General features: G+C 43.5%; 1 protein-coding gene across 2 annotated transcripts; it reads left to right on the forward strand.

Annotated features, from left to right (window-relative positions):
* The first annotated feature begins 1162 nt into the window (after positions 1-1162).
* On the forward strand, positions 1163-15885 carry FKBP7 (FKBP prolyl isomerase 7). Of its 2 annotated transcripts, XM_072121605.1 has the most exons (5): positions 1163-1233; positions 5325-5707; positions 9721-9872; positions 12088-12215; positions 13451-15885. In XM_072121605.1, the coding sequence occupies exons 2-5, from the start codon at positions 5496-5498 to the stop codon at positions 13610-13612; spliced, it is 654 nt and encodes a 217-aa protein (XP_071977706.1). In that variant the 5' UTR covers positions 1163-1233; positions 5325-5495; the 3' UTR covers positions 13613-15885. The 2 variants fall into 2 exon arrangements, with proteins under 2 accessions (XP_071977706.1, XP_071977707.1); XM_072121606.1 differs by lacking the exon at positions 1163-1233 and having other exon boundaries at positions 4984-5707.
* The last annotated feature ends 699 nt before the right edge of the window (positions 15886-16584 follow it).

Genomic DNA, 16584 nt, shown 5'->3' on the forward strand with positions numbered 1-16584 from the left:
CCTTTTACAGACAGAGTGCCCAAACTACATCCAAAATCCACTTATTTACCGTGAAGTGCCAGCATGGAATTTTATACAGTACCTTACTGCTACCTGTTCTTCCACATCTTTCAATTGTATCGACCTCCTGAGGCCACCAATATAGTTGACAGAAGGAAGGCAAATTCAAACTATCATTGTAGCTTCTTTCCAGGGTTCCTCTGTACAAGAAGAAATAGTGGGTCCAGCAAGATGACCTCCAAAGATAATGCAGATCTGTCAACACCTTCTTACTTTCCCCGCAGTTCCAAACACCCAATAAAGTGTCACTTTAAAATGGCGCTGAGAGCAGCATCTCTTACGTTGAAGATTCAGTGTTTGGCGAACTCTGTCCTTGGACAATTTCCTGAGTGCCCGCAGAAAGGGGTCTGAGTGCCACCTCTGGCACCCGTGCCATAGGTTCGCCATCACTGCCCTAGGCTGTATGTATATTATAGCCCCTACAAGGCTGGGGTACATATGGTCAAGCTTCTTGGGTAATGGAGGACTCTCTTCTGCCTGCTTTCAATCTGTGGTTCCAGGACCTATGGAGGACCTGCAAAGGTCCTGAACTGTACATGCATAATGAGAGCAGGAACATATGTACAAGGATTTCATGGGGAAGGATCTTCTCAGTATAAACTTTTGAAGAAAAAAAAATAGGCTTGGGCCCAGTCTACTGCCCAAATGTATTACAATCACTACTGAATGTGCAACATCCCCTACCGGGGCCTAGCCTTTTCTTGGGGCCTGGAGTCAGCCGGGGCCCGCAGTACCTGAGTGGCTGGCGGTTGCGGCCTAAGCACGCTTGTGTCACGGTGCTTGGTATGGGGAACCGGAGGGCTGTCCTACAGCCTGGCAGGTCTCCAGCAGGGTGGTGTTGGCAAGAAATGATGAGGGAGAGGCTGCTATAGCGGTTCTCCCTGGGGCAACCCTTTGGTGTCTAGCGTATGAGTCTCTGTGTGGTGGACAGGGTGCCCGTGATGGTGACAGCCGGAGTAGCAGGGACCAGACGGAGGCAGACGTTGAACAAAAAACAACTTACAGTTCTTTATTGGAACCGACAGGAACAGTAGCAACGTGCCTTAACAGAATGGTAGATTGCTGAGATGCAGTTGGAGGGAGCCACAGGATGTAGAGCGCGAGCCTGGATGCAGAGGGCAGGTTGGGAGATAGCTGTGTCCTAGAAGGATGCTTCAGATATCACCCTTGAAGGTAGGATGATATCCCTTTCCTCACTACTAGCTATTAGCTCCACTCTTCAGGCAGGGAACTGGCTCACCTGCTCTTGGTCTGGTGTGCTAGCTGCACAGACTCCTCTGAGTCTCTTACTGGATTAACTCCAGTCTGCTTCTGAGCTACTGCTCAGCTAACTACTCTCTTCTGAGAGAGAACTGACTTCACTGGACTCATTCCAGTCTTCTTCTCCTTCTAGAAGTTTTCTGACCAGGGATTTTGTTACTCTCACTGGTCAGGTGGTGGCTACTCCTCCAATTACCTCTCAGCTCACAGACATTAGGATAACACATGTGATTGGATGACACATCTTACATCACATCAAAGAATTAACTCCTGCCTTACCAGGCAGGATCTACCACTGCAATGCCCATCTATGTTAGGTATTTGTTGTGTAGTGACCTGCTTTGGGGTTGATCAGACCCTTCACAGGCTGCAAGCTACATGGTGGGACGTATTCGCAACCACTCCTCTGCCTTGCATCGGCGAGGGTGTTGCAAATGTGTTGTATGATATGGGTAAAGCAAGGATTAAGACCTTCCTTTTTTATTAAAATATGTTATGTTTGGTGAAACAGCAAAATCATGTTCATGCACATGGCAGGCTTAATGGACACTATTTGAAAGTTTTGTGGAGGGACATGAGAAGTTATTAATTTTAATTATCGGATTGTTTTTCCTTACGTACAGAATTTAACACCATATAGGAGGTTTGACAGCCAACAGCACATCGCAAAATGAAAACCAACCCAAGTCCAAACCACTGCCCTTTTATATATAGACCCCCATATATGTATGACCACCACACCATGTGTATAGACCTCCATATACAGTCCTATAATGGGGAGTAGCCTCAAAGTAGTGGCGTAACTTGAAGCTGATGGGCCCCAGTGCAAAGTCTGTGCCAGGCACCTAACTATAATGTATGGTTTATAGTACTAGTACTAGACCTTATGGGCCCCCTAAGCCTCTTGGGTCCAAGTGCAACCGCATCCTCTGCACCCCCTCAAGTTATGCCCCTGTCTCAAAGTTATATTTATATATATATATATATATATATATATATATATATATATATGATATATTCCAAAGTTTCGTGTAGTCACTTTGTAGTAAATTGCTGAAAAGTTATTGCTGCCACATAACAGCTGTATGTTGGAGGCCTATGCCCACATTTCATATGAGTGACCAACAGCCAGGACTCATTGGGGCACATTTACTTACCCGGTCCATTCACGATCCCACGGCGCGTTGTCCAACATGGATTCGCGTTCTGCCGGGATTCACTAAGGTTGTGCGCCCGATATCTACTAGGTGTCGCTGCTGCGCCGAGGTCCGCCGGAGTTCACCATCCTATTCCTGGTGCATGTAAGTGTGTGTGTCAGGTTTGCTAGGGAGAATGCTGGGACTTCTGGTTCTTCTGGTGGTGCTAGCAGCATTCTCTGACCCCCGGCGCGTGTCCGCACAAACTCCACCTCTCGTCCCGGGCAGCGGCTGCTAAGATCTCACGCTGTCTAGGAGTTGTGTTCGGAACTGCTGGGACTTGTGGTACCTCTGCATGGTGCCTGGTTATTCTGCACCATGAGGGGTTAATTCCCAGAAGTTGTCCAGCTCCTATCAGGTTCTGGAGGTGGAGTTCTGGCTGCATAAATTGCAGCTTCACTAGTCACCTGTGCCAGTGTTTGAAATCCCTTCATCACTCGCTCGCTGCATTAGGTGTGACTCGCTCTGTATCTGTATTGTTGTGACCTCGGCTAGTTTTTGACGTTGACCTTTTGCTTACTGATTTTGCTCTTGACGTACCCTCTCGTTGTGACTCCGGCTAGTTTACCACTCTTTTGTGTTTTATGTTTGTCAGTCTGTTCGTGTTTCCCTTCCCACACTTATCCAGTGTATTTCGAGTCTTCAAGTAGTCGCCCCACGGTTTAGCTATAGGAAGGGACAGAGGTTGGGGCAAGCTCAGGGCACACTATCCCCTGTCTTCTGTGTTACCCAACCCCAACAGTGTGTCAAGAGACACTTTTTTTAAATGGCACGATTTTTCCGACGGCCACGCCCCTGTTCTTCGTTGCATGCAAGCCGGCGCCAATGCGACACAATCCAATTGTGTGCGCCCAAATCCCGGGGCAATTCAGCGCAAAACAGTAACATTCGGAAAACCCGACGGAAAAAACGTGATTCGGACCCTTAGTAAATGTGCCCCATTCTCCGCAGCCTACAACACCCATACATTACATGATTTTGTATGCAGTCCCTTTGATGTAGTGAAGCTTCCATTACCCTTCATTACTCCCATTACTATAAAGTGACTAAATGCAGGACATGTTTCTGTGCGTCACTTGTGTGACATGTATTAAGGGTGTACTCAACCCAATTTACATCTCTCGTGTCACCTTTTCAAGTTTCATACAACTTAGAGAATCTCTTCCCTTTAATATCATTTTGTTTGATCTAAGTCCCATGATAAGTCCTGTCCCTACACCAGGTTGATTCTTCTATGGCTACTGCGCACAGACAATGAAAATATTTTTTGCACTTCCAAATGTTATGTGGGTGTGATTCTAGCAGCGTCTCTAAGGTACTGCCTGCTGGATGTGAGGGCTTTTATATAGGGCAGCATGGAGGTCCAGTGGTACTAATGCTAGGGGTCCGAGGACTGAGCCCTCAAGCAAATGAACATTGGCTCACATTTACGAAAACCCTTGCACCAGTTTTCTGTCAGACTTTGCCAGTTCTTTTTAGTGTAAACTGCTTGTACGGGTATTTAAGAAGTGGCTGAGGCACGCAACACTTTTGGCGCATGCTGCTTCAGGTATCATGCGACACAAATTAGTGGGCGTTCCGGAACTCATTCTTACTGCCAGATTTATTGTGCAAAGTCAGACATAAGTGTGTTGCAAGCCCCATGTTAAAGGTACACCACAAAGAAGTTGGTGAACTCTGTCTGGCCAGTACAGGGAAGCGCCAGATTCATGATTTCTGGCGCACGTTCTTCATAAATCTGGCGCACCCAGCATTATACACAGGCAAGCGTATTTAGTGCAGTTTTCGCTACTCATAGTAGATGTGCCGCATTGTTTTCACCCATTTGTTATACATTTGGTGTCTGGATGACACGCTGACACATCCATTGCATTTGGATGATAGGCATCTCAATGGCTTTCCATAGAGATCCAGGATAATGTGAAAAACATGGATGACAAACAGTTTTTTTCTGAACGCAGTCTGTATTTGTGGATCTCTTGGTGACACATGCGACCTTTCAAGAGGTCGGGACAAGCTAGTGACACTGTTTGCCAGTTGTCTGTCTCTTGCTGATCAAGAATGACATAACATGACTTACAGATGACACCCATGACTAGGTGTGAACCAAGCCTTGATGTCGAACATTGCGGGTTCAGGTACCAGAACCCAAGCCCGGACTTGAGTCAGAAGCCTTTGGTCTAACCCACATAGGTAACCAGCACTGAACAGGGGTTGTTATCAGTGGAAATGAGCCCATTCTGAACTCAAATTTTCAAAAATCGGCCAAACCATAATCTGAAGTGGTCTGATCATTACTAATAGGCACATTATCTAACCTACATGGAGGACGCAATATTATGTATTACAGTACCAAAATTATGATTAATAACTTATTTATCGTAACAAAAAAAAATGTTATGTACAAAATTTTGCATGTTTTATGTACCCTAATCTTATAGAGCCCAATCAAAAAGTTGTAACATTTAGAAATGAGAATGCACAAACTCGAACCCTGCGCCACAACTGATAAATGCCCCACATTGATGTGAAAAAAATAAATGTAAATCGTCAATAAATAAGACATGACAGAGTAATAACATTATCAGATGGAACAACAGGAACAAGGGGTCTTGCTCACAAGAGCTTACGATCTATGGGGTTCTTAGTACGGAAGTTTTGTGAATGTTAGCAGAGCTGGAATGATGGGGTTAATAATGCTGGATTCTGGAATGCTGGAATGACAGATGCCTCAGGTCTGTAACTTGAGATAAGGTCTGGAGTCAGAAGCTGCAGACCCAGAACTTTTGTCTTCACTTCTTCTTCCAGGGAGAGAAGAAAGCCAACAATTGGATGAAAGTCTGAGTCAGATTATTGTGTGAGCCAATAGCTGTGCTCTTTACATGTTACTCTGCTCCCTGACTTGGAAGACAGCAGGACTTGGTGTGTGTATTTCTCCAGACTGCCACGTGTATAGTCAAGAAGAGATCAAGAGACACCATGGCAGTGCCCTCCTGCACCAGCATCACCCTACTCCTGCCGCTCCTCAGCCTCCTCACCACTCACATCCACTGCCAAAGTGAAGAAGAGAAGATCAAACTAGAAGTGACCCACGTCCCAAGCGTCTGTACACAGAAGAGCCGAAGAGGGGATCTGGTGAATGCACATTATGACGGCTACTTAGCCAAGGATCTCTCCAAATTTTACTGCAGGTAAGTGGTGGACAGCACATTAGGGCAGATTTAGCATTAGACAGGAACTTCAGTTTTTTTGGAGGGACTTATACAGGCGGTCCCCTACTTAAGAACACCCAACTTACAGAGAACCCCTAGTTACAAACAGACCTCTGGATGTTGGTAATTTACTGTTCTTTAGCCCCAGGCTACAATAAACAGCTATAATAATTATTACAGGTGTCTGCAATTAAGATTTATTGTTAATTCTGGTTCTTATGACAACCCAACATTTTTAAAATCCAATTGTTGCAGAGACAAAAAAAATTCTGTCTGGAGTTACAATTATAAAATATACAGTTCCCACTTACATACAAATTCAACTTAAGAACAAACCTCCAGAACCTATCCTGTACATAACCGGGGGACTGGCTGTAATCTCTTTAGGTATCTTTGACATTTCAGATTTATCATAGTGGCATAGATAGCTATACTAAATAATAATGATAATTCCTTTATTTATATAGCGCACACAGATTATGCAGCGCTGCACAGAGCATGGCAAATCAGTCCCTGTCCCCAGTGGGACTCACAATCTGTAATCAACCTACCAGTATGTTTTGGAGTACAGGAGTAAACCCATGCAAACACTATACATGTGGCAGTTGTAAAAGTTTTTTTTTTTGTTGAGGCCGGTGACACACGTGGCTTTTTTGGCAAGTTTTTGTTGTGGTTTTAAAAGCATTGAGCATTTTCACAAAAAGCAAAAAAGCCAAAGCATTTTCGGATGTTTGCTTGCATTTTCATTTGCAGTGATCTTGTACTCCCTGTGTTTTGTGCATGTAGTAGCATGCGCTTTAAAACACATGCGTTTTCAAAAACGCAACCGCTTTGAAAAGCCCAATGATAGCGCACCTCAAAAACACGGACACAAAAAAGAGAGCCACTTTATCCAAAAACCCATTTAAAAAGCCAATATGCAATGTCCCCACACTAACCTCATTAGATTGTTCCCAAACTTAAATCAACTCATGTTTAAAATATATTAAATATAAAACGTAACCTTATTTACCGTAATCAATTAAAAAAATCCATTAAAAAGACAACATACACAAAAAAAAAATCCACCAATGGTCAGATAACTAAATATACATAGTAAATAAACCACAGTAACCTATATAGAGGTATAGAAGGTATAGAATCCTCAGAGCAAGTCAAGGTATTTGCTTATGAAAAATGATTGCACTTTATCCGGAGGAATAACAGAGGTGGACACCTCCTGACATGCCAGGGGTATGACGAGGAAAGGCGAAACATATGTCCACCTCTGATTTGTATACGCCTGTATATGTATTTAGTAGGTGCCCTTGTCCTCTGTTTCTGTAATGTGTAGTTTGGAAGCAAATTTCTTGCGAATATGGGGGACATATATACGGCCGACGTATATATACGGCATATATACGCCCCCCCCCCCCACAGCTGGCAATTGGCACACAGCGCCGTGCGGCGTCAGTACAGCACCGCACCGTTCTGTACCCTGTGAAAAGATAGGACATGCCCTATCTTTTCGCAGAATAGAGCGTCGGGCACCATGTTCCTCTATGGAGAGTGCTCCTCCTCTCCCCGGCGCCAACATGTCTGCCGTGCTACGGTACAGCGGGCACACGTCAGTGTGAATGTAGCCTAAGAATTATACCTTCTGTACCTATACAGGTTATATGTATGTTTAGTTATTTGACCGTTGGTGGCTTTTTTTTCTGTGTATTTTGCCTTTTTAATGGATTTACTTGTAATTAATAAAATAAAGGTTCATTTTATGTTCAATATATTTTAGTTATTGTTTCCTTTTATTTGGTGTGACAAATCGGCAGTTGCCACAATTTAAAGGCAAAAAACTGACATAACTGAAATGCATGTAGTGGAAGGTTCTGCTGCTCCTGTTCCTGCTTATAAGCAACTTTAGTAATCAAGGAGTCCAGAGATTTAACCCTTACCCTGCTTTCTTGCAGCTAATGGCTCTTCAGACAAGCAGTGTAAGGGTTAAACCTCCTGACTAGTTAGTGATGAGGAGACATGGCCCATATACTGGTACTGAGCAGGAGCGGCCATGATTGGTTTCCTTTATCTTCTTCCATTATGGAGAATAACGGAGAGAGGCAGTAAATAGAAGCCCCTCCCCCAGCGCCATAACTTATAACAGAGAAACATGTGTAGCCGCCAGCATTATTACAGCTATTAATACGGTAGAAGGAAACCTTCTGCAGAGCTTCATCTACTGCCAGTGTCTGTTATTCCCCTCCATTATAGAAAAAGGTAAGGGAAACCCATATGTAAAATTGAGGACCTATGGTTGGAGGGGGCCCCAGCCAAAACTTTGCTATGGAGCCCACGCATTCCTAGATACGCCACTGCTGTAGTTGAATATTGACAGACGGTCCCTAAGTACTAGCTTCATACAGCAGCATATGCTAGCAATGAGACCTGTCAATCAGGAACAAGGAGGTGGGAAAATACAAGTAAAATTTAATATGCAGGACACTATTAATATCATTGGACTCAACTTAGGTGAGATGCATATAAGTTTACAAACTGAATTTTTAACATTGCAGCTATACATCTGCATTGGGCTTTCAGCTACACTCGGTTACACCCTATCATTAAAGAAGAGCATTACAGAAATGGAATACAGAAGGTCTTCCATTCAGCTTCAGGTTCCATGTAACTTCCATGCTTATGGAATTATAGCAGAAAAATAAGAAGCTGCAGAATACAGATGTGAACTTGGCCTGTTTTATTTTTTGTTTTTCAGTATGGAAACCTAATGCACATATATTGGCTACTTACCTGGGTCTTTTGCAAACTCACATCTAATCAAGATTCTGTACTTTGTACTCACCAAGCAGACATTATCTCCTACACAATCAACCCACTCATCCCCTGCTGCTCTTAGCTTTCTGATTATTCAGATGGCAGCAGTGCCAACTTACCTCTATTTATGATTCACATAATTTACCTCCTGATCTCACACTGTAAGGGCTAAATCACGAGACTATGGTTTATGGACTGACCAGAGTGCAGAGGTGGGGACATACATATTACAGCAATGCATTATACACATTTACACCCTTCTCCTGTATTAGGAGCGTTCACACAATGTGGGGCTTTTATCAATATTGGAGTGGGGTCCGTGTTTTTGACACACAAATAGTGCGGTCATTTACACAGTGATGTGAGATTGTGGTACAAGGGGTTAATGAATTGGCGAAGCAATGAAATTGGTCTGCACTAACTCCACATACATGAAGGTAAAATAGAACCCGGTAGACCAGCTTTTTGCAGTGTGCATCCAGAGTTGCACCATAAAAAGTCTCGGGAAACTAGAAGTGCAGGAAAAGTGTCAGGCCTTGATGGATTTAAACAGGCATGATCAGCTGAGCGGAGGCTGTATATGTTTGGAAGGTAAGAAGGAGTCAGGCTCCAGGGGTAATGGACCCTCGGGACCACCGCAGACAATGACGTAAGCCGACACCTGGGATAGGAGTCTAAGTGGCACCCGGTCTTCACCAGAGCCTGCAGCAAAGCGAGTTGGACTTGCTGTGGCGTGGTACCACCAGGTCAGAAACGGAAGGCAGGTTTGTGGTCGAACCAGCGGAGGAGCGTAGACGGGAACAGGTCCGGGGTCACAATGGGAAATCACGCTAATCGCAGAGGTCATAGGAATAAGCTTTTTCTAAGGCTGTAAGGCACAAAGATCCGGCAGGGTGTGTAGGAAGAGGCTGGTATATAAAGGAGTACTGTCAGCTCCCTAACAACTGGCATTGTCGAATCAAGACAGCCCAATACACAATTGTTGGTCGAATGAACGGAAGTTTGAATGATATGTAGTAAGGAAAAAGTTCTATTTCTATGTAAATGCAGGGTAATTTACTGTACATGTGAGATTTTAATGTCATGTTTCATTCTTGACTGGTGTATGCAACTGTATAGCTACTTTCTTCGTCATATTTCACTTATTTTAAAGAATTTACTGATTTTACCTCTTTGTCCTAAAGCCGATCAGAGAAAGATGGACATCCCAAGTGGTTTGTGCTCGGGGTTGGACAAGTGATCAAGGGACTTGACATTGCAATGATGGAAATGTGCCCCGGAGAAAAAAGGAAGGTCATCATTCCACCATCCTTGGCGTATGGAGAGAAGGGCTATGGTAAAGGCAACAATCCTGATTGTAAATTTTCCCCATTTAGGTGTTATGGCTTAGAACATAGCTACTTTTTATCCAAAATAGCACCGTACCTGTACCACAAGTGTTTTGTCACATTGTAGCTCAGATCTATTCACTCTAATGAGCTAAATTGTATCACCAAATTTAATGCATGGGCAGATGTGTTTCCTGAAGAAAAAGCAGCGATGTTTTTGTAATTGTGGACAACCCTTAAGCTAGAGAACATGCCATGGCCAAATAAATCAGAACCTTTTTTATTCTTTTTTCCTCTAATCCTGTGGAGGAAGATTCCTTATATAGACAGGGGTCACTGAAGATTGTCTTACCAAAGAGATGAACCCAGTAGTGGATTATAATACCAGCTCGAGGCCCAAGCTTTCTGTAGGGCTCATGGCCACCCAAGCAACCCAAAAAGGGCCTTCACCCTTCTCAATACACATGTACACAAGAGCCATTTCAAGACCTTTGAAGGTCCTCCAATGATTGATCGAAGGCCGTAGGGACGCATCCTATATTCTCCAAGCAACTAATTTTTGTAACATATGTAGGAAGTGATTCCAGACTTGTAGGGGCTAAAATATTGATATGCACAGGACCCAGGGCAACCTTAATCTGGAAAAATCTCGATCATACAAATGAGAAAAGAACGAGTGTACATCGCCAGTATCCAGCGATTGGCTGCTGCCGATGAATGGGGTGTTCGCCCAGTGATGTCACTTTCTTAATATGGACAGTGACATCACCAGGTCCTCCATCCTGCTGAGCGACGTATGTGCTTGGCAGGGCTTTGGGGAGAGATGCAATGCGCTCTATATTCTCCCCATGGCCGTCCATTGCCTCCGAGGCTGCAGGATGAAAAGCGTAGCTTGCTACGTCTTTCCATCCTGCATTTTTTGATATACAGGAGGCAACAACTATGCCTTTGTCTGTCAGTATTTGTCAATGTATACGCTAAGCGTATACTTTAGGTGCTATACGCTTAGTGTTTACAAACAAACGTGATGTGAGCCCAGCCTTTGATGTGCAATGGGTAACCAGTGGAGAGACTGGTAAAGGAGGAAAGGAAGAGAGGCAAGAAGACAGATGGATTAGCTTGCTGACAAATTTAAGGAGTTTAGAGAGTTAGCTGGGAGACCACAGAGAAGAATATTGCAGTAGTCCAAGCGGGAGATGAGGTCATGGACTAGCAATTTTGTAGACTCCAGATTGAGGAAGGGTCGGATGCAGAGAATGTTCTTGAGCCAGCAGGTTGTACTAAGGGCCTGAGGCTTAAATGATGACTCCAAGGCAGCAGACTTTAGGGAGCAGGGAGAGTGTGGAGTTCTGTGTTTCCTCCACATTGTAAACTACCTATACCAGTCAGTAACAGGCAATTATTTCTTATACTAACATACGTCTTCGTTGTTCTCTAAGCATGGTTATTATGTGCCTGAAATAAGTCTGTTCTTCCTCTACAGTAGGCACCTTTATCCTACACTCCAGAGTAGCACTGCATGCTGGGAGAGCTGGTGGCTAACCATATAAAAGAAAATGCATGTAAATGTAAGTGTCTGTCCATGTGTTACGCTCTGTTATGTGGGCTGCACACTCTGCACAATGGCTTCTTTAACAATGTACCAGTGTCTGCATCTAACATCATGTCATGGAAGCAGGAAAAAAACTGTCCTATGTATTAGGAAAGACTGGATCCACATCAGCTATGACAATATGTATATTTTTAGCTTTGTTGTATTTGCTGTGTATGATGGCAGGTGTTTGAAACTACACCCCCGGATCTTCTGCTGCTCCACATAATAACTAAACAATATACTCACAGCCTTATTCCAGGCCGCACAAAGGCTTTTAGGAAAATGAAAGCTTTGCATTTATTATAGTAGTAGGCTTCCTGCTCACCAGGTCACTGGTGGAAGCACACAGCCAGGTGGAGAAGGGAGGGGAAGCACTCCTCACCCATCCCCTCTCCATAGAAAGACATGTCCTATACTTTGCAGTGCAGTCGCCAAGCTTGGTTGTGGTGTGGTCAGACACTGACCATACGATGCCCGGTAGTGCTGACCACTGAGCCACCTTACTGCCCACTTTGCTCCAGTCTTCATAAATCTTCCTTGTACTGCTCTACTGCTAAGTTTCCCAAAAGAAATTTAAATACATTTCCTAATTTTGTGTTAACTAAATATTTTTGATTTTTCCTCTTAAGACAAAATCCCACCCAATGCAACTCTAATCTTTGAAATTGAGCTATTGGGAATAAGCAAAGGACCACGGAGCGTGGAGGCGTTTCAACAGATCGACCTAAACAATGACAAATTCCTCTCCAAAGATGAGGTACCTGAATGTGTGTCACTGTCATCGACTTATGTCTTGTTTACTTTTTTTTTTTAAATAAATCACCTGTCATGTATTTGCCAGAGATCGTTGCTCAACATCTACATACAGATATTAGGTCACAATCTGTAAGCATTAGGCCCTTTCAACACTTGTGAGTGTGATGCGATGAAACCTGCACGTGTGCTGCCCGGATCGCACGGCCCGAACGCTGCAAACCGGGCCCGAACGCTGCAAACCGGGACCGAACTCAGCATGTCAGTTCACACCCGGTTTGCAGCGTTCGGGCCGTGCGATCCGGGCAGTACGCGTTGCGAGTGTAATGCGAGCTCATTGCATCACACTCGCGAGTGTAAAAGGGGCCTAAGGATGTAGATACAAAATATGGAGTAAGTGGCTGTAGACATGTTTGGTGGAGACATTGTTAAAATGGTTGTAGTGAGATTGATTGATATACCTTATCCAAAAGATAGGGAGTAACAATCTGATTGGTGGGAGTCTGACAACCGGGATCATGAGTATAAACCCCATCATTCATAAGAATAGAGGGTCCTGTTCTCACTTACTAAATGAAGCTGTTGGTCGAGCAAGTGTCCTGCTTCTCCATTCAATGCCAGAGCTCCAGAAATTGCAGAGCACTGGCTATTCACTGTCTCTGAGACCACCAAAAATACCTGAGCGCTGAGCTCTGCAACTTCTGCCGCTTTTGTGGTGTTGAATGGAGTTCTAGGAGCCATGTTAGACTTGGAGTTTCATTCATTTAGTCATTATAGAATCCCCCATTTTCATGATAGACGGGAGTTTAATCAGTTAGACCCCCACCGAATCAGATAGTTATCTCCTATCCTGAGGAAAGGAGATAACAATCAATCTTGATGCAACCCTTTTGAGCCGGTCATACACATTACATCCATATCAGCCAAATTCACTTAATTTAGTGGGGCCAGAAAAAGATCCAGTGGGTGTGGAGCCTCCAGAACGCCCCAATAGAAGATTCCAGTGGAAACAAGTGTCAGAATGGCAAATCCTTTTGTTCATAACAGAGGTAAGTTCTACCGGTTTGGGTCAGCTGAGCATGCCCGCGTCTGGTGTTTAAGTCCAGCCTTTATGATACAGTTCACGACAGGGGATAAGCACAAGAGGACTCAAGGCTCTAGGTGACATTTGGCTTTCATTTACACTGTAAACTTGTTTTAAACAGGAAAGTTTATTCAGTTTATTGTATCTTCATGCAGATAAGTCACTACTTAACAGAAGAGTTCAAGAAGGATGGGAAACAGCGGGATCCTTCTATGCACGGGCGGATATTAACAGATATTTTCCAGAAAAATGACCATGACAGCGACGGCCTGATATCATCGCGGGAGTACAACGTTTATAGGCACGATGAGTTATAGTACATGAATCCCCTGTGTGTCCAGTTATTTTATTGCGGCACAAATACTTACAACAGACCTTGCACAAATCTACTGTACAGTGTGTACATGAGAAGCATCACTATTTCTGACCATTATATGACTTATATTATACATTTTTTAGCATTTTTCCCCTTCAGTCGGCTGCTGTGATGTGTCACTGTACATAGAAAGTAAAGGAGAATCTGCTTATCCAAGTCTCGCTCTCTCAGAACATCAGCAAGTTCCTACTAAAAGCACTTGGGGTAATATAGAAACTTACTTTTTAGCTCCAGCAGCCTTAGTCTGCTTCTCTCACTCCTCCCCCTACCCTCTCCATAGACGTGTATGGTATCTGATTGTAAACTGCAGTCCATAAGGTCAGATTAAGCAGAAATTACTCAGTGAGTTTTGATTTAGGAAAGGGGAGAATAAAACAATCTTTAATGTGAAGAAGAAAATGTTTTTCTCTCCTTATTATAAACTTTCTTCTATCTGCTTGTACTGTTGATTTATGCAAAGTTTGTTGAAAAGTTAGTGACCATTTAAATTTTGTATAACAGAAGATTAAATTAAACCTGTGAGGCAATTTAAGTCAATTTAGTCTTGGGTTCGCACTATGATGTTTTACCACTTTGTTCTCCAAACCTCCAAATTTTACTTCCTTTAACTTGTTTTCATATTCAGGTTAATTGTAGACTGAATTTCTCTGAAGCACTACGGAGTATGATGGCGCTATATAAATAAAGATGATTATTATTATTAGCAGGAAATTCCTTAAAGGAAACCTGTGACCTTATTATAAACCTGACACAATGGGGCACATTTACTTACCTGGTCCGTTCGCGATCCAGCGGCGCGTTCTCTGCGCTGGATTCGGGTCCGGCCGGGATTCATCAATGCAGTTCCTCCGCCGTCCACCAGGTGGCGCTGCTGCGCTGAAGTCCGCTGGAATGCCTCGAAATACACCGGCCTATGCAGGATGAAGGTGAGTGAAATTTTCGCGACACAATTTTTTTTTTAAATGCGGCGGTTTTTCCGAATACGTCGGGTTTTCGTTCGGCCACGCCCCCCGATTTCCGTCGCGCGCATGCCGGCGCCGATGCGCCAAATTCCGATCGCGTGCGCCAAAAACCCGGGGCAATTCAGGTACAATCGGCGCAAAACGGAAATATTCGGGTAACACGTCGGGAAAACGCGAATCGGGCCCTTAGTAAATGACCCCCAATATCTTACAGATCTCACCTTACACTCCATTTCTTCTATTGAGGTTTCTGTAAGATTTCTCTGTGCGCTAAAATTGGCTTTTATTCCTCCATCCATTCACGAGAGGCGGGAGAGCTCTCAGGTCCGGTCAAGCGACTGCCACCTCCTCTCTGCCGTTTAGGGCTTAAAAGGCATCTACCACCAGGATGAAGGATTGTAAACCAAACATACAGACATACTGGTGTGTGCCCCCTCTGGCAGGTTCCTCTCTTCTTTTATTTTCTTAGGACCTTGTTCTTAAATAAAAAAAGGTTTTAACAATTATGTAAATGAACTCCAAGTTCCATAGATGTCAATGATTGATTCTGGAGCCCCTCAGACTCATTTGCATAATTTTTAAAACCTTTATTTATTAAAAACAAGGGCAGAAGAAGCTACAAGAAGAGCAGATCTTGGCAGAGGGGGAACACACCAGTATGTCAGTGTGCTTAGTATACAATCCTTCATCCTGGTGGTAGATATCCTTTAAACCCGCCCCACGGCACTGCCCCTTTGGCACTTCCCCATGTCACTACTCTCCAGTTCATAATGCGCTGTGTGCCTGTAAGTTTGGAGCCAGGCCTGCCTGTCCCCAGCTTCCTCCTCAGGTGCACTTCCTCTTGTAATATGTGCTCACAGCTTGGGGCTGTTGCAATAAAAAGCTATCCGGCCATGTACTAACCTGAATATGCACGTTGTTGATGAGCGGCTGGCTAGCTCCTTATCACACCTGTCTGTAAGGTATTGTGTGATGTTTATAATGGAGGTTAGTGCTGACAGGTTCCCTTTAAATATTGTCAGCATCAAAATTTTACCACAAATAACATTCCATTTATACAACGAAAATGTATACACTGCAAATCTATCAGCAAGCAGGGGCTATGGTCAGTATTCTGATCATAAGCTACAGCTGATGGATGACCTAAGAAGGGTTATGACCTAAAAAGGTCATCTTAACTTCTGTGATTTCGAATGTTTGTTTTACGTTTAGTTGTTAAAAGTTTACAATAAAAGGAATTATATGTAAATTGCCTTATTTGTCATGTGTGGATCTAGACGTTATTACTTGTATTACATAATTTCTTTATATATGGGGTACACAATGTGGGGTACACAATAGTGACTATATAGCAAAATTCAGGCAAGTTGTACCACAAAAACATTTTAATTTTCGTTATGTCCCCCTGAAAAAATGCCAAAAAAACACCATAAAATGCTAAACATTTTTAAAGAATAGAAACACCAGCAGAAAATGTAGTGTGAAAGAAGCATCACATAGAGATCATGTATTACAACGTTTCGATAAAGTACTTAACTACAGGCAGTCCCGGGTTACATACAGGATAGGCTCTTAAGGTTTGTTCTTAAGATGAATTTGAATGTAAGTCTGAACTGTATATTTTATAATGGTAGCTCCAGACAATTTTTTTTTTGTCCCAGTGACAATAGGATTTTCAACATTTTTATCTGTATTGGCAACAAGGATTATCAATAAAGCTTTATTACAGACACCTTACAGCTGATCATTGCAGTCTGGGACTATAGTAAAGCATCCAGAGAGCTTCACCAGAGGTCACAGTGGGCAGAGAGGTTCGTCTGTAACTAGGGGTCGCCTGTCCTTAAAGGGAACCTGTTACCACGTTTTTCACAAATACAGGTAGTGACAGGTTCCTATAGAGCCCTAGTAACTATCTGACACCCTGCAAGCTGAGGGGGCGTGGCCTAATGTA

This window comes from Engystomops pustulosus, chromosome 8 (assembly GCF_040894005.1).
Source record: "Engystomops pustulosus chromosome 8, aEngPut4.maternal, whole genome shotgun sequence".
Classification (NCBI taxonomy): domain Eukaryota; kingdom Metazoa; phylum Chordata; class Amphibia; order Anura; family Leptodactylidae; genus Engystomops; species Engystomops pustulosus.